At 43.0% G+C, this 17,803-nt stretch overlaps 1 protein-coding gene across 2 annotated transcripts; it reads left to right on the top strand.

Annotated features, from left to right (window-relative positions):
• The first annotated feature begins 327 nt into the window (after positions 1-327).
• On the top strand, positions 328-17,476 carry ACTL6A (actin like 6A). 2 transcript variants are annotated; one of them, XM_083613447.1, is made up of 14 exons: positions 328-484; positions 2,191-2,267; positions 3,724-3,898; positions 4,965-5,065; positions 6,003-6,100; positions 7,412-7,506; positions 8,285-8,391; positions 9,685-9,774; positions 11,243-11,304; positions 13,088-13,202; positions 14,478-14,558; positions 16,077-16,172; positions 16,411-16,497; positions 16,977-17,476. In XM_083613447.1, the coding sequence occupies exons 1-14, from the start codon at positions 460-462 to the stop codon at positions 17,055-17,057; spliced, it is 1,290 nt and encodes a 429-aa protein (XP_083469573.1). In that variant the 5' UTR covers positions 328-459; the 3' UTR covers positions 17,058-17,476. The 2 variants fall into 2 exon arrangements, with proteins under 2 accessions (XP_083469573.1, XP_083469574.1); XM_083613448.1 differs by lacking the exon at positions 328-484 and adding an exon at positions 654-891.
• The last annotated feature ends 327 nt before the right edge of the window (positions 17,477-17,803 follow it).

The following is a 17,803-nucleotide window of genomic DNA, read 5'->3' as shown; positions in this document are numbered from 1 at the left end:
GCCGGCTTAAAGCAACCTGGCTGCTGCCAATCAAAGAAGCCGGCTGCTGCAAATCACGTGACCAGCTCCTACCCACCTCCCAGCTCCGCCTTCCGCCCCGCCCCTCTTTGAAAATCTGCAACCGAGCGTGGTTTCTTTCCCCGCAGCCACACTCCGAGCCTCCCAGCGCGACCTTACAACCGCCTGGACGGAAGCCAAGGGGAAGAAAGGCAGCGGCGGTCCCGCCCAAGGAAGGCGAGCGCCGGCGATTGGCTCGTCGGCGCTTTCTGTGCCGCGATAGGCCGGCTGAGGAAAGAGCCTCGCTCTCCTATTGGCTGGCTTTAGCAGGAGGGCGGCTGTAAGCAAGGTAGGTCGAGCGGGCGGAGCTTGTGTCTGAGAGAGTCGGGGGCGGCCTGAGGTGATTTTTGTGTGGTGTGTGTGTGTGTCGCCGCCGGCCGAGCGGTGAAGTCCGGAGCGGACATGAGCGGCGGCGTGTACGGAGGTGGTAAGTTCTCCTCGGAGGGGGAGGGGCTGCTACTCTTTCTCTCTCTCTCCCCCTCCCCCCCTCGGACCGTTAGGGCTGCGCGTTCCACCGGCTCGCTCTCTTCCCCGAGGGGAGGGGGAGGCTGCCGCCGCCGCTGGTCCGGCAGAGCCTGAAAAGGCGCCTGTGCCTTTAAGACGGGGCGACGGGAGGGAGAATTTCGTCCTGGGCAGCTTCTCCCCGCACCTTGAAAGCTTTCCTCTATATTTATTTACTTTACCAAGTTTAAAAACTTTTTAAAAAACCGAACGTTATTATTATTATTATTATTATTATTATTATTATTGTTATTTTAAATCTGAATGTAGGAAATATGTGAACGGTTTTTTTTTTTTAAAAGAAACGGGCTTAGATAACCATTATGAATCTGGGTGAGTTTGCCTGAAGGAGAAAAGCTTTTGGCAGGTCTGCCTTCATATTAAAAAAGGGATTCCTGTGGTAATATTCAGTTCATGAAATTGGTTCAAAAAACAACAACCCACACCCTCAAAGCGGTTTACCAAAAAAGAGAAAAACAATAAAATGGTCACTTAACCAAGAAACCACTTGATTATTTAATTTTTCTACCACTCGCTATATTATAAGTTGTGGCAACAGCAGACAGCTTAAACAAAAATACAGAGTTGCATATAAGGACGTTGCATTTAATACAGAGTTATATATAAATCAGTGTCAATTCATTTTCCTTCTGGCGTACCCCTCCTTTGCAGCTTCCAGGTTCTCTCAGCCAGAGTCCAATTAAACTCAGCTCACCCACAACCTTTTAAAATCATTAAAACATGACTCCTGTTTCAGTGTATCTGAAGAAGTGTGCATGCACACGAAAGCTTGTACTCAAAAATACTCAGTTGGTCTCTAAGGTGCTACATTATAATTTTAAAATTCTTTTGGAAGGATTATTTTAAAGACTTTCTTAGATGATACAACTTTTTTGAAGACTTCTTTTAAGGGTGTTTTTAGGTTTTTAAGAAGAGTCTTTAACTATCTTTTGAAAGAATTGTTTTAATTTATTTTGACTACGGCAGACCAATACGGCTACCTACTTGAATCTAGTATAACAGAAAGTAAAAAGCCACAGTAGAATAGACAAAAATGAATTAAAACTCATACAGATTTTCTGGACACTTGTGTAGGTGCGTCTAAATAAGAATGTTTTCAGCAAACGCCAAGAAAAATGCAGTGATGGTGTCTGCCTGACATCAATAAGCAGGGAGTTCCAAAGTGTTTGTGCCACCAAACTAAACGACCCAAGTTCTTACAGATGCCGTGCGGATACTATGTGGCACCTATAAAAGTGCCAATTCCACCGACCTCAGTAGTCGAGTGGCACATATGGTTGCAGGCCATCTCATAGGTAATAGGTGTCGCCATGTTAGAAGGATATATTTATCACAAAGGGATCTGTAGAAAGAGCACTGTGTGCATTTAAAAGCTTAAAGGTGGTCTTAATCTGCAATAGCCTATGGCACACTTTGCAGATTAATTCTGTGCGTAGATTTTTGGAAGCAACCTGCAGTCCCAATGTGATATTGGAAGATTGAAACCTTTTCTAGGTGCCCCACTGTTGTTCTTCTCTTTCGATGTCTTTAGATTTAGCCTTTTACCAATAAACCCATGTCTGATAAGGGTTTGTTTTTAAATTGACACAAATTGTGAATTTGTGTTTGCAGATGAAGTTGGCGCTCTGGTGTTCGACATCGGCTCCTATACAGTCAGAGCTGGCTATGCTGGGGAGGACTGCCCAAAGGTGAGAGCAGAAGTGAGACGTTAGATTGATCAATAGAATTTGGGTTTCCTGTGCAAAGAACTCCTGAAATACTTGGATATATTGTGGGATAACTCTGTATGCTATAGCAAGGGACTTGAAATCCCTTGAGCAATGAATGATAGTCCAATAAAATCTGGTCTATGAAGATCATGTACAAATGTACACAAAAATTCGTCTGCTGGAACCTCTGCTCAGGAGAGGTTATCATCAGTAGCTGTTTCGTTCCCTTCTGCATTTTAAATAGTAGCATTTGCAATTTCTTGGTATCATGTTTCTGCAAAACACTGAGCCATTTCTTGTCAGTACACCTTTGAGCCGATGCCAACGACTGGGCTCAGCAACTGGTTCTGCCCTGACTGGGCTAGGCGAACTGGAGCACTTCCAAAGACCTTCCACTCCTGGAAAGCAGGTCTAAGTGCCCTGGACCCACAACTGTCCATTGTGAGCACCAAACTCAGCAGAGTGTAAACACAGAAGAAAGCTGTGAAGCATAACTTCTTTTATTTCTAATAGCTACTGCAAACTAAAAAACTAAAGAGCTACTGGCTTGCATGAGTGTTACAGCTCTCACTCAGCCATCTAATCTCTACATAGATAACACACAGACTCCCCACAGAGTCAGGCAGGAGCGGAAGAAGCGAAGAGCAGTTTCCGCCCCTCCTTTCTGAAAACATCATATCAGGAGATTCTCGCAATGGGAGGGGGTGAAAATATCAACATTTCTCTCCCCTAACACACTTACTACCTATCATCTTTCTTTTACCTGCCCTGCAATTTTCACCTAAGTAGTTTTGTCTTTTCCTCTTCTTTGAATGAGTAGTCTTCATTTGACGTGGCTCCCTAGATATTCTTCCGTGGATTACTTAATGTTTTGGCCATATGTTTAGGGGAATATATTGACAAAGGTCAGAGTTTTTTTTAAATAAGAGGTTGTCCTGGTTTGAGGGGAATGTTATGGTGAAATGGCCCGGGCCAGAGGGATGGATAAATGTGGGAGTCCCATGTTTAAATCTCTGCTTGGCTGTGAATCTCAGTGACATGTTTTGGCCATGTCACCTTCTCAACTAGATTTGCTAACTCTTGTAGTAAAATATTCTGGGATTTGGGCAAGTGCAAGACAGAGCCTTATAAGCAGTTCAACAATAAATGCAGTTCCAGAGATTTCCCCCCACTCCACGTGTAGTGTGAAATCTTTCTTGAAAAGTGTTTAAATAATGTGCACATTATATAAATGAGCCAGATTATGGAAAGCCTGATGTATCAGAGAGTGTAGCTATATTTTCATTTTCCCCTCGGTGTTTAGCTAATCTTTTCACTCTCCATACAGAATAGAGGCATGACATGCCTAACATGCTCTTCCCCATTAGTTAGGCTTGATGCAAACAGACAATCTTATTTAACTTTGAGCATTTTGTTTCCAAATCTCCCATTGTAGGTTGATTTTCCCACTGCCATTGGCGTGGTACTGGACCGGGATGATGGGAGCTCCATGATGGAAATTGATGGTGACAAAAGCAAACAAGGAGGCCCAACATACTACATAGACACTAATGCATTGCGAGTTCCAAGGGAGAACATGGAAGCCATTTTACCTTTGAAAAATGGAATGAGTATGGTGCTTTGCATTTTCCTTTCCTTTTTTCTTAAATCTTTAGTATTGATTTCAGACACATCACAAAGCATTAACTTTTTTACTCACAAAATGGCATTGTCCTGCTTTGTGAGAATGTTTGATCTGGAGTTGAAAAGAAGTTTATTCTGGTGGTTTTTGGGCCAAGTGTTTAAAGTTTTCTAGATCTACTCAAAAGCTGTGGATATTCCCTTTAGCTTATGCTGACCTGTTTTGAAATAGGTTTTCCTGTTTAGTTTGTAAAGCTGGTTATGGGAAGAATATAACTGCTTAAATGGCAGTGTGTTTTGAAAAACATGCCCCTGTCCTGTCAAGGTTTATCTATTCTCCCTTTTCTTCAAATATTCTACTTATTTGGAAAGACAGTAGCCAAGTGTGCTTGACTAGGACATTCTCCAAATAACCATGCTCAAAAAGGCACCAGTGGGACACTGAAGGTAGACCATCTGGAGAGTTGGAGAACCTTCCTTGACCCATGGCGTGTTTTTTTTTGAAATGCGGATGTATTGCTTAATCATGTATAATGCAAACATTGTTTGCAAACCCTCTTCATACTAGTTTCACATCCTAATTTCCAGCCAACTGTCTGGTTTGCACATAACACTAAACCAAGCTTTGATTCCCTGTAAGGAATACAAACCATCACTAAGCTTTGTGTCTGCAGAGGACCAGTATCACTTTGAAAGTGAACTGTTGTCAATTAGCAAGGAGATTGTCTTGTACGTTTTTAAATAATCTGATTGTACACTTGCCTTCATAGGGTTATTCCTGCACCAGTTCTTACAGTGAAGTATAGTTGGAATCCTTTAATCTCTTAGGGCTGTGAGATTGGCTTGAATGCTGTATACTTTGATTCTTTAGATACAGGATTTCACTGGTGCAAGGATGGAAGCGTGACTAGGATCCCTCATCCTCCTTCCTGACTTCTATACTGTCCACATGCTCAGCCTTGCACTGATAATGTGCTTCACGTTGCATACATGCCTAAACTAGAGCAGCTCCTCCAGCAAAAGCAGCAAGTTTAATTTATTTTTATGTTGTTACAGTTGAGGACTGGGACAGCTTCCAAGCCATTTTGGATCACACCTACAAGATGCACATTAAATCTGAAGCTGCTTTGCATCCCGTTCTAATGTCTGAAGCGCCAGTGAGTAAAAACCCAGTTTCTTTCCTTGAAATAGCCCATCAAATTTTGAAGCATAGGAGGCAGTTTGACTCTTGTGAAGCTTGCAAACTTGGGGGTGGAAGGAGGAAGAGCAAATAACTCAGAAACCAGGACTTGGTAAAAGAACCTATCAAGATGAACTGTAATATTTGTGACTAGATTGCCCGTGTGGACATGCTAGAAATGGTTATGAGCACTGCCAGAAAAGAAATGTCAGCACTGAGGAAGTTGTAGGCATGGAAAGGGGAATAGCAGAAAGGGATGATCTATCTACCAACCCCAAACACCAAAGCAAGTAGTCCGCATCCCCAAGTGGAGAGGTTTGGAGCCTGATTTCTCACAACTTTTTGGATTATCCCTGTAAACCTGAATGTGCAGGGGGAAAACATCAAGGCAGGGGTTATTTAAGGGTTATGTCATGTGGATTATTCAAATTAAATGCGGACACAGACAGCTGCGAGCACAAAGTAAACTCAGTGTAGATAAGCCCTTCCTCTCTCTAGTGATTTCTTCCTGTTGCCTTCTTACTCTTAGCCTGTTTCTTCCCTTTTAACTATGGTTTGAAAAGCCACTGTAAACTATAGTTTTAGCTTGTGATTTATGGCTCAAATGCTATATTGATGCACATATAATTTGAGACATGGTCTACTCTGGGAAGGAAGTCACTTGAGAGAAAATGCACAGATAGCATCAGCTTCCAGTTTCAAGCCATAGTTTGCAGGAAGCTGATATTTTGTCTGCGTTAGGCTCAAGTGATACATCTGCATGAACCAGCCCACTGATTTGTAAATAGAGAAGTAACTCACTTTCTTGCCTGGCATATTATTGCACTGTGAACATTTAAACAACCTGTTCTGAGTGTGACATATTTCTGCTCAAGTTATAGGTGAATTTGTTTTTTATCTTTGCACTCTTGTAGTGGAACACCAGAGCCAAGCGTGAGAAATTGACGGAGCTGATGTTTGAACATTACAATATTCCTGCTTTCTTCTTGTGCAAAACTGCAGTTCTCACAGCGTATCCCAAACATGTTAATGAATAAGTGGACATCGTTACAGAGCTTTTTGCACTTTTATAGAAAAAAGCAAACATACCGTAATTTTCTGTGTATAAGACTTGCTCCCCCCCCAAAAAAATAATGTCCAAAATTTGGGGCGTCTTATACATGGGGGCCATCCTCCCCCATTTTATTAAATCGGAGTTCCCCAAAATAGGGGGCATCTTATACACGGGGGTGTCTTATACATGGAAAAATATGGTACTGTTTTTAACATTTAAACCAAGGTGTTGTCACTGTGCTAGTCTCAAAGATGGGTTGGTTATATTTATTGGGTTGTAACCAAAGTTATCTCTCGGCTGATATTAGGGCTTCTGTCAGCTGGAAGGGAAGCAATTTCCAGTGATTACCTCAATCCTCTGGAGTATATTGGCAGAAGGGGGGATATTAAAAGACCCCTCTCTGTTCTGCTCTTGAAAGACATACAATCAGCTGAGCAACCCCATTGGATTTCAACCTTGCCAAATTCATTCTCCAGACAGAAATAAAAGAACCTAAGATCTGAATTAACTTTGTATATACTAAGCTGTGTAGTATTGCTTATTGAAATTGTTTTTACCCTGCTTCTCAGTGAAAAGGTTCCTATAATATGCATGCTTTTAAAGCTTTTTTCCGCCTGGAGAAAGCTTTCTTGAATGGCAGGGTATGGTATGGTAGGGTGTAAACTATGGTATCATCGTATCAGTTGTCAAAGCGATAAACAACTACCTGACATTCAGAAGACATCTTAAGGCAGCCCTGTTCAGGGAAGTTTTTAATGTGTGACATTTTGGTGTATTTTTGGTCTCTGTGGAAGCCGCCCAGAGTGTCTGGGGAAACCCAGCCAGATGGGCGGGGTACAAATAAATTATGATTATTATTATGATGATTATTATTATTATGTGTGTATGTATGTATGTATGAATGAATAAAACTCAACAGGAGGAATAAATTGCCCATTCAGATGGTGTAAGAATTAAATGATATAATCCTTTCAGGAACTGGAGATTGGTGTTTGAGTTTCAAGCAATAATGCAGCTCAATCCTATGCATATTTATTTAGAAGCAGGTCCCCCCACTGAGTTCGGTAGAGCTTACACCCCAGCAAGTATGGATAGAATTGTAACCATAGTGTAAGTATATATTTTTCTTAGCTGCCTTCCCCAAAAGCTGCATGTAATTTTGACAAGAAAGGATGTGCCCTATCAGGTCCAAGAGCAAAATGAACTGCAGTGCCATTTGTGTTTATGTTGTGCCCAAATCCCATTGTCTTCCTTAACCCTTCCAACTAGCTTTGCTAATGGCAGATCCACAGGCTTGATCCTGGATAGCGGAGCAACCCACACCACTGCCATCCCAGTGCATGATGGATACGTGCTCCAGCAAGGTAAGCATTCTTCCAGAGGAGTTGGTAGAAATCTTGGCTGCCCCGTTAATAAGTGAGGTTCAGGACAAACAGACGAGAGGATTCCTTTGCCCAAAACAGGATTAAATCATTTGAGGAATTCCCCCCCTCCCCTACAGATGTGGTGATGGGTTGCCGGCTTAGATCGATCGATCCTTCATGAGCTTATTTTTAAGGCATCAAAATAAGCCAAAATTCAACCTTTGTAGGTATACTCTTGAGTACCAGACGCTAAAGAACAAGGCCAGAAAAGGGTCATCTTTTTCATGTTTTGTTTGTGTGCTTGTGCAGGGGCATCTAAGAGCCTCTGCTAAAGAAAGAGTGCCGGACTAGAGGCCTCAGTCCACTCTTTTTAAAAAAAACACCACCACCACCAAACCCCCCCCCCTGTTATTGTCGTAAGACCAATGTATTCAAACTTTACAAAACAGATACCTTACACTTTAATGTAACATCTTTCGTTTGCATTTTGTATGTTACCCCTTGCCTGAGTCCGAGTGCATCTGCTCTGTGAAGTCGCTTACCATCTTTATTCTGCAGCCTGGTTGCTCTTGAAGGGGGCGGTTTGTGTAGCAGAATGCTCTTCCAGTCTGCTATTGGACTGGAGAACAGAGGTCCCTGAGAATGCAGAAGCCAGTTGGCCTGCTACTAAGGAAATAGCTCTGTTTATTTGGGGTGGGGGTGACTTCCTGCATACAAAATGTGATATTGGAAGATTGAAACCTTTTCTAGGTGTCCCACTTGTGTTCTGCATTTGCAGGCATTGTGAAATCACCTCTGGCTGGGGATTTCATTACGATGCAGTGCAGAGAACTGTTTCAGGAAATGAACGTGGAGATAATTCCTCCATATATGATCGCATCAAAGGTAATAGATTATACTGGAAAGAATGAAAGGGGTTGTTTGCTTTGTGTGTATGTTGGCTGCTTTTGTGAGCCTCTCCTCCAGTCCAGGCAGTATTTCTCAAGTGTTTTGAACTTGGGAGCACCTCTTGAACCTCTGCCTTGTAGGGCCCCCAAAAACAAACAGTTTGCACGCGTGTTCATCTCTCATTTATACAGCGCCTTCAGATCATTTGGCTGAGAAATGTTCAGTGAGGAATGCTCAAGTGCATGTGAGCCACCCCTTAGATTTTAGGGCTGGAATGAGCAATTGGGTACTGTATATAAAGAGCAGCACCTAGCTCTCCCATTACCCTGGGGGATGGGTTGGTGGTTGGGTCTGGTTTGTTATTGATGTATTTAGTGTATAAGGAGTTTTTGTTTTTGTTATTAAAACCTTGTTTAAGTTATTTTTGAGTCCCTTTTTAATGCATGGTCTCCCCAGCAAGCTCTCTGCAGCGCTTCTAAACTGCAAATAGCCAACAATGTCCACCACTTGGTTCTGATGGTTCTAGGTGAACAATCGGTTTGACTTTTGGTAAGGCAGCTGTGAAGGAATCACCCAACAAACCTGCAAGACAGGCTGCTGAACCGCACTCCTTTCTGCTTTACAACTGTCACCAAAAGTTGCAAGGAGAGGTACTGCCAGCTGAGTGAGCTCCAGACAGTTCCCCCTTGTCTTTCTCAGATCAAGGCCTGTAGCATAAAACCAAACAATCTGGCACACAGAATAATATCCCTTGCGTAATCAGTAGGAAGCCAAAAGCCTGAATCCGATTTAGAAACTTGTATGGTGAAACTGAAGAAAGTTTTGTGGGTCCCATTGGAAATGAAATCAACAAGGGTTCTCTAGATACTCAAGATGAGACAACTTAGAGAGAATCAACAGAACAAAGGTTCAACCAGACACTGTGCTTAAACAACTTTCACAACAAATTGTACCCCCTTTTAATACCCTAGAGTAACATAGAGGGAAGGAAGGAAAGATGGACAGGAGAAGGGAAATTTCTCTAATCAGGAGGGCGGAAGGGTGTTGGAAGTAAATGTCATGTAGCACCTAAGGACAGGGCTGATTAGTGCTTGCCAACACGGGAAGGTGAGAATTGGAGGGACAGCTCCCTTATTGACTGGTTGAAAAAGCTCATGAAACCAAGGCTCATCCTGTGGATTTGTGGAAAGACAACAAAGAAGTTGGAATACAGGCCCTGTATTCTTGGCCTTTGTTAAATAACGTATTGGAATGTGGACACTTTGAACTGACCCTGATTTGCTGTTGCAGGAAGCCGTTCGTGAGGGTTCTCCAGCAAACTGGAAGAGAAAAGAGAAATTGCCGCAAGTCACAAGAACGTGGCACAATTACATGTGCAATGTGAGTATGTTCTTCCAGGTTTACAAAGAAAATAATTTTGGAAGTATGCCTTGCGCTAGATAGGATTCCTCTGCTAGAGGTAACTTGGGATGAGGGATCTGTGGCCCTCCAGGTCTTCTCAAGACTTCTACCTTTCATCAGCTGCAGCCAGCTGACCAGTGGTTGGCGATGATGTGAGTTGTCAAACAACATCTTGGGGCCGGGTGGGTAGGGGAGCATAGGGTCCCTACCCTGCCCTAAATAAACTCAGATATAACTAGCACTCGTGAATGTGTTAGGTTTGCATAATCAGGAACAGTGCTTAAAAAAAATATGGGGAATGGCAGAAAAACCTGAGAGCCTGTTCTTGCAGTGGCCGACCAGATGCCTGTGGGAAACCCAAGCACAAGAGCACTCTTTCCTCTGGCGGTTTCCAGCAATTGGTTTTCAGAAGCATACCATGTAGACAGAGCATAGCCATCATGACTAGTAGCCACTGATGGCTTTATCCTCCATGAACCTGTCTACTTTTAAAGCAATCCATGTTGGTGATCTTCACTGCCTCCGGTGGGAATGAATTCCGCATGAAGAAGTACTTTCTTTTATCTGTTCTGAATTTTATCTTCCAAAATTCAGCTTCATAGGATGTTCCCAAGTTTTAGTGTTACAAGAGAGGGAGAAAGAACTTTTCTCTAGCCACTTCCCCATGCCATAATTTTATAAACTTCTATTATGTTGACACTCATCTTTTCTCTAAACTAAAAAGTCCGAAATATTGTAACCTTTCCTCTCTGAGGAGTTGCTCCACCCTCTTGATCATTTGGGTTGTCCTTTTCTGAACCTTTTCCAACCCAACAATATATTTTTTGAGGTCAGGCAACTGGAACTGTATGTAGTATGTGGGTCACTGGGAGAGAAAAGATGAAAGCAGTAACATAATAAAGCCTATGTATGATGGTGTGATGGAATCTCTTGTTCTAGGTCATTATTGTTCTAAATTAAAAATGTCTGTCATCCTGGAGTTCCCACGTATAGCAACATGGAAACTTGAGAATTGCAGGATATCGCAGCTTGATTACTGAGAAGGTTTATCCCAGGGGCGGGTAGCCTTCATTTCTTAGGTCTGCTTTAGTATACCTTACAGGTTCTGCTAAGAATAGCCTTAATTTTGAAGATGGAAGTACTGTTGTTGGGGCAGGAAGAGAAACCTCTATGGCATTTTATTTGTAGCTAATGCAGACATTTCCCTGCTAAGATTTGTCCTCCTGTAACTCTGAACCAGGTCTGCCGCTTCACAGATTGTTCTGGGGACTCTCCACTCTCCATGGGTCATCTACTCCGACTCGTTGAGATATTACAGATATATGTCAATGTTTTTGTCTGCCTAGGATTCCCTTGTATGGTCCACAGTTCCTCCTTTCTTTGGTCTTCTGTTGTTTGGAACATGAAACCTCATACTTGTTTCTTTTCAATACTTTCTCCTCCACAGTGTGTGATTCAGGACTTCCAGGCTTCTGTCCTCCAAGTGTCTGATTCAACTTATGATGAGCAGTATGTTCTTTTAAAATTATTTTCCACTTTACAATGGCTAACTTAAGTAACTGGGTGATTTCCAACCTGAGCCTGTGAACATCATACTAAATTATTGTTTAGCGTTACAAGAATGAGCCTCTCCTCTCACTGGGCTTGCACTTTTTCCTACAAGCCACCCCAGCAGGGTGTAAGGAAGAATTTGGAAGCTTTTGGTTCTGTCTTTGATTAACCGCAACTTGACATGTTGTCAACACTGGACAAACTATGGTTAATCTTAACTCTGGCTATGAAAACAAACCAACTTCAAACCATAGGGTGATACTCAACTTAGTTTTTCTCAGAGTAGACGCATTGAAATTAGTAGTCATGGCTAAGTCAGGTTCATGAATTTCAGTAGGTCTACTCGTGAGTGAAACTTAGTTGAGTGCCACCCATGGTTTATGAAGCTGACTTGTTTTCACTAACCATAGCTGAGGATAACAACAATTTAGGGCAGGTAAAAGCTGCTTAAAGACAACCAGCAAGCAAGCATTTTCTTAAAAAGACAGAAGCACTTTTTCAACCTCATGCAGAGCTGTTCAAACTTGGCATCAAGAATGGGGGACATTGTTCGCATTGACAGCTCTGCCAGTGTCCCCTTAGAATGTTGGACTAGAACCTGAGAGACCAGGGTCTGAATCCTCACTCAGCCATGAAACACTCTGGGTGACCTTGAGCTAGTTGCTGCCTCTCAGCCAAATCTACTGCAAAGGGTTGTTGTGCAGATGAAATGGGGAGGAGAACCATGTACACCACCTTGAGATCCTTGGAAGAAAAGGTGGTATATAAATGTCATAAACAAACATAATGTAAGAATAACCTGTCGGATCAGGCTAATGATCTAGTCAAGCACCCTGTTCTCATAGTGGCCCACCGGATGCTTGTGGGAAACCCAACAATAAACATCCATAAAAATGGCAAAAGTGGTTTATTTCCCAAATAGGTTTTTATCTTAAACAATTACAAGCACCATAAATAAAGAGTTCACTTGTAATATGTCAGTGGTTCAGTGTTCATTTCTTCTCTTTCCAAAATAGATTTTATCTTAAACAATTGCAAGCACAGTAAATAAAGAGTCTACATGTGATATACCAGTGGTTTAGATTTTGGATGTTTTGTTGCTAAAGAGGTGTAAGGGGTGCAAGCTAGCCAGCCAGGCCAACCCCTCCTTCCCAGCGTTCCAGTTTTAATAGCTAGTGAAACTGTTGGGCAGAGTCTCTTAGTGGTGAAAGGATGAGACTGTGAAAAGAACTTGTAGAGCAAGGAAGAAAAAGAAAAACAAGGGCAACATGGAAATCTTGGGACAGGGGAAGGGAATTGTTTGGATATGGGAGGGGTACATTGCTCTAATCCAGGGGTGTCAAACTCAAATTCATCGGGGGCCGCGGCGCGGCTAGAGGGCAGACGTTCTCTGGCTTGTAGGCTGCCGCGCATGCGCTGAAGAGGCGGCTTTCTTGTGTCAAAAAAAAAAAAAAGCGAGAATAAAAGGTGAAGGCTGGCGGCCGGCGGCGGCTACATGGGCCACATGACGAGGTCTGGCGGGCGGATTCAGCCCGCGGGCCTTGTGTTTGACACCCGTGCTCTAATCCCTTCCATGCCACAAAGATCTCTGGGTGGCTTTTATCAGTTCCCTGTTTCCTGGGATTGTTGCAAGAAAAATTTGGTAGGAAATGCAATTTGCTGTGTTGTGCATGAGAACTGGGAAAGGAAAACCTGGCAACGGTTGAATACCTTCTAAAAACGAGTTGTTTCTGCCCTTTAGGGTGGCTGCACAGATGCCCACGGTACATTACGAATTCCCCAATGGTTACAACTGTGACTTTGGTGCTGAACGGCTAAAAATTCCTGAAGGCTTGTTTGACCCTTCCAATGTAAAGGTAAAACTAAGTAGGACAGTATGTGAGATTGCATTTTGTGTGCAAGCATCTAGCTAATGTTATGGAAGTATATAGGAGTCCGTAAAGTTAAATGTCCTGAAATCTTTTTAACTGTTTTAAATGATTTGGGGAAGATAAGAAATAGCAGGATATTTGGAGCTTCAGATGAACCAGAATGTGTCTTGCATTACATTTCTCATAGCATTACATCAGAGGTGGGGGACTTCTGGTCTCTGGGCCACATTGTTTCTGGCAGGGATCCTAATTTGACCCATGAGGCCATTTCCTCCAAGTCCCGTCCATCTGCCTTGCTTCTGAAATTGCAGGTGACTTCAGGTGCGAGGCAGGTGAAGGCGTGGCTGCCATCACTTTGAAATTGTGTTGAAACAACTTACAAATGGATGCCATTTTCAACTTGTCACCTGATTCCATAATAGTGCCAGGTCATCAACAGGTGATTGGGGGAGGTGGGATGGGGCCAGGAAGGATCTGGTCTGCCAGCTGGATCCAGTTCCCCATCCTTGCATTATATGAGTGACAGACCATGAAGCATCCTCTCCTACAAGTGGTATATTTTCCCCCGTATCCTCACTGTTTTGTAGAACTGGTCGGCCATCAAGCTAGCACAGCTCACCAGCCATGTATTGCAGCCCGTTGGGAGGTTGATAAACCTCTGTGGTTTTGCTTTCTGCCTGGGATTGCAAATACAGTATATGGGTGGTCGGCTGGGTTGGTTTGATGGGTCATATATTGTACTGCTCTGATGGAAGATTTTCTCTTTCCCAGAAATACCCACACTCAAGACCATTATGACTTGCCCTCTGATAAAATCCATTGTTATCTGTTGAAAGGAAAGATCCACTCTTGCCTTATTTTGGAATAAGTTTAGGAGCAGTTCTAAACTGGATAATAAGTTAGGAAGAAATATTTTATTTTTATTATAACAATTTCGATGAATGGGCAGTAAGGTACACACTAACATTATTTGGGCCTCCCCAACAGCATTTTCTGATTTTGCCACAGTTTGTTCTCCCCGCTGCTTGTGCAAGAGATTTCATGGGGTTTGTGCTATTTTTTAAAAGAATGGGCAAACTCTCACACACTGAGAAGATATGGCCAGGCGAGGATCCTCAAGAGCTACAGCCCCCTCCTCAACCAATGTACCTCCTGTCTGTGGGGCTGAAAAAAATTCACAGGGCATAGTCTATCACACTGTTACCAATTTGAGTCTACTATAATAGCGTTTACTTGCCATTTTCTTTCTTCCCTCTCCAGGGTTTATCTGGCAACACAATGCTTGGCGTGAGCCATGTGGTCACTACAAGTGTCGGGATGTGTGATATAGACATCAGGCCAGTAGGTATTAGTTAGGCATGGTGGTTTAATAGAAAATAGACCAGGGAGTGATTCCCTTTCCTTAGCTAAAATTCAAAGTGCAGGATTGACCCATGCCCTGAATAGTGATCTGCTCCACACATTGCTGTTAAAAGCCTGCTTGCATTCTTCAAGGGAGAGCTGGTGTAATGTCTTGCCTTGGCAACAAACTTGCTTTGTCACCGTAGGGGAGATACTGCTCTTTCAGTCTCAGCCTTTCCCATCTGCAAGGCAGTGGTGCCCTGACTTGATGTAAGATAATGTTGAAGTGCTTTGCATGTCCTCTAAAATACTGCATAAATGTTAGCTGGTGTGTGTTGATAATACATTAGGAACGTAGAAATCTGCCTTATACCATGCCAGGCTATTTGTCCAGGTGGCCCAAGCTTGTTTATCATCTGACCAGGAAGTTAACCGGAACCTTTTAAAGGGGAGGTACCAGGCCTTGGACCCAGGTTCTGCTGTGTGCAAGACATATGCTCTAACCACTGAGCCAAAGTCCGTGTTTCTAGTAGTTTTGAAATGATTTACCCTACCTTCCATGCGGCCCCTGAAGGTAGCCAGCAATCAGTTACTACATTTAAATGGACCTGAAAATGAACAAAATCCCAATTGACAACATTCAAAAAGAGAAGCAGCAAACCCAGGCAGATGGTTAGTTACCACCCAGCCATTCTGACCTGACATCTAAAGGCAATGACTAATGGGCAGACTACTCTGCCCTGTGGGTGCCACTACTGAAAGGCCCTGCTCCAGGCCGTAACTCTGCCAGCTGGTAGGATATGGAGCAGGGCTTCTGATGATCTAAATGTGTGCGTAGGTTCGTGGGCAAGGAGGTGGCCCTCCTATGTCTCAGGTGGTCAGGCTGATCTGTGCTCTTGAGGATTGCAGCCCTGTATGTTGCAACTCACTCCCATTGCAACAGATAAGATAAACTTTTGAGTAAGAGCGCCTAAGACCACAATGTAAAATGTGAAGCTAGGATTCCCTGTAGTGCCGTTTACCATGAGATGGCAGAAACTAAACTGGGCTGGGGTTGCCATCTTCATGGTCCAACACAGCTTGATTCCCCTGCATACCCGCATTCTGTATTGTTGCTTTGCTCCCCAGTCATCTTCACCACCTCTTATCAGCAGCTTGCCCAGAAGAATGAGCAAATGTAGAAAGTCCATGAATAGATATTAACGTTGTCCATGCTAGATTCATTTCTCAGGCTTCTGGTGAATTAGTTATTCCCATCTGCCAAACTGTGGGTTTTAGTATGGAATTATCTAGACTTCCTATGTAGCTTTGAAGAATTTACCTAGTGGGAAAGTTCATTTCTTGTGTCTTCTGCACTGGAATCACTCACAGGTCTTAAGCATGCTAGTTATTTTTTCTTATACTGTTTTATCAGCAGAGTGAAGTTGTGACTTGTTTCTTTCAATTTATGTATCTGTGTTGTGAAGGGCAACAGAGGAAAAAAATACCATTATAATGAGTTCTGCCTTTGTTCTCCAGGGTCTCTATGGGAGTGTGATTGTAGCAGGAGGGAACACCCTACTACAGAGCTTTACAGACAGACTAAATAGAGAACTGTCTCAGAAAACACCTCCGGTGAGTGGCTACCAAACAGCGAACACTTTCCTTGTACTTCTTAAATGTGTGCAGGTATTTGGCTATTGGAACAGTCCTCCTGCCAAACACGAGACCGATGAACTGCAACCAGTTCAAAGAGAAAGATAATGCTTCTAGGCATATACAAGCCTGTAGCTTGGGCATTCTCCTCAGATAGCCCTTTGGATCTGGGCCAATTTAAAATAACAATAAATACTTTATTCTCTTTTGATTTCAGAGCATGCGACTGAAGTTGATAGCGAACAATACAACAGTAGAGCGAAGGTTTAGTTCCTGGATTGGTGGCTCCATTTTGGCTTCTTTGGTTAGTAGATCGATAAGGCTTGATTGGTGGGGAAGCAGCGCTGCCTAAAAATGTTACCCAAGAAGATTTGGGTGAGACTTAACACCAGTGGGGAGAGTTTGCTAATGGGGAGAAATCTGATGGACCGTGTGTGTGTGTGTGTGTGTGTGTGTGTGTGTGTGTATAGGAACGGTAAAGCAATTTCCCCATTGGAAACTACTATAGGCACAATTATTATTTCAAAACGCCTTCTTGAGGAACAAGATCAGACCTGAACTGCCTTGTTTCTCCTTGCTTGCCACTTTTAGAGCAGTGACAACCAATGTGGTTCCCTGTGGATATTGTGGGACTCCAGCTGGCCAGTTGGACACCTAGGAATTCCACAAGCCCAACATGAGAACAATAGCTCTTTTCAGCTTCCTGTCATTCTGGTTTCCGTTTCATACTCTGCACTATCCTTTCGAAGAAAAGGCTACCATCTTTGGTTTTGTCTCTTGCAGGGGACCTTCCAGCAGATGTGGATCTCCAAGCAAGAATATGAAGAAGGAGGGAAGCAATGTGTAGAAAGAAAATGCCCATAAAAACCTGTTTTTTTATTATAAAATAAAAGACAGCTGCCTTCCCCAGCGCTTCTAATATTGGATAGCTTTAGCATACTCAGGAATCAAAAGTTTTGTGTCTCTTTTGTAGGAAATGTATACTTTTTTGTGCATTCTGCAATCTCCCATTTTTAACAAACCATAGGTATTTTAAAAGGCCAACATCATTCTGTCACAGCAGATGGATGCCCGCATCCTTTGTAAATGCAATAACTCTTATACAAACTCTTTTTATAATTTTTGTATAGATATATATTTTCTGCAAAATTCCCGTTCCCCCCACTGGAAACGAAGCTATAAACTGTGGATGTAATATCCTGCCTTTCTGAGAAATGTGTCTACTTTCAGACTAGTCTTCCTTGTTACGTTGGCCTTAATAAATTCCTCTAGTTTGTCTTAGAGTCCCTTTGTGTTTGTTTCAGAGAAATTCTGTTTTACATTCACACAACTCATTAAATGAGGGGAGAATGGATGGTACAGTGGTACCTCTGGATGAAGACGGGATCTGTTCTGGAGCCCCGTTTGCATCCTGAAGCGAACGGTTGCGATTCGCTGCTTCCACATGATGTCATTTTGAGCATCTGCGCATGCGGCGAAACCCAGAAGTAACACACTTCCGTTACTTCCGGGTCGCCACGGAGCGCAACCCGAAAATACTTAACTTGAAGCTACTTCAACCCGAGGTATGACTGTACTCAGTTCCTGGTCGAACTAATCCCTGCCTTTAA

This window comes from Podarcis filfolensis, assembly GCF_964270895.1.
Source record: "Podarcis filfolensis genome assembly, chromosome: 5".
Lineage (NCBI taxonomy): Eukaryota > Metazoa > Chordata > Lepidosauria > Squamata > Lacertidae > Podarcis > Podarcis filfolensis.
The sequence above is the reverse complement of the archived record's forward strand: the minus strand, read 5'-3'. Positions and strand labels throughout refer to the sequence as shown.

Excerpts from the sequence above, each read along its gene's own strand:
- ACTL6A (XM_083613447.1), top strand. The coding sequence starts at position 460 with ATGAGCGGCGGCGTGTACGGAGGTG. Across the intron at positions 5,066-6,002 it reads TTCTAATGTCTGAAGCGCCA|TGGAACACCAGAGCCAAGCG; the intron begins GTGAGTAAAAAC and ends GCACTCTTGTAG. Across the intron at positions 6,101-7,411 it reads AAAACTGCAGTTCTCACAGC|CTTTGCTAATGGCAGATCCA; the intron begins GTATCCCAAACA and ends CCTTCCAACTAG.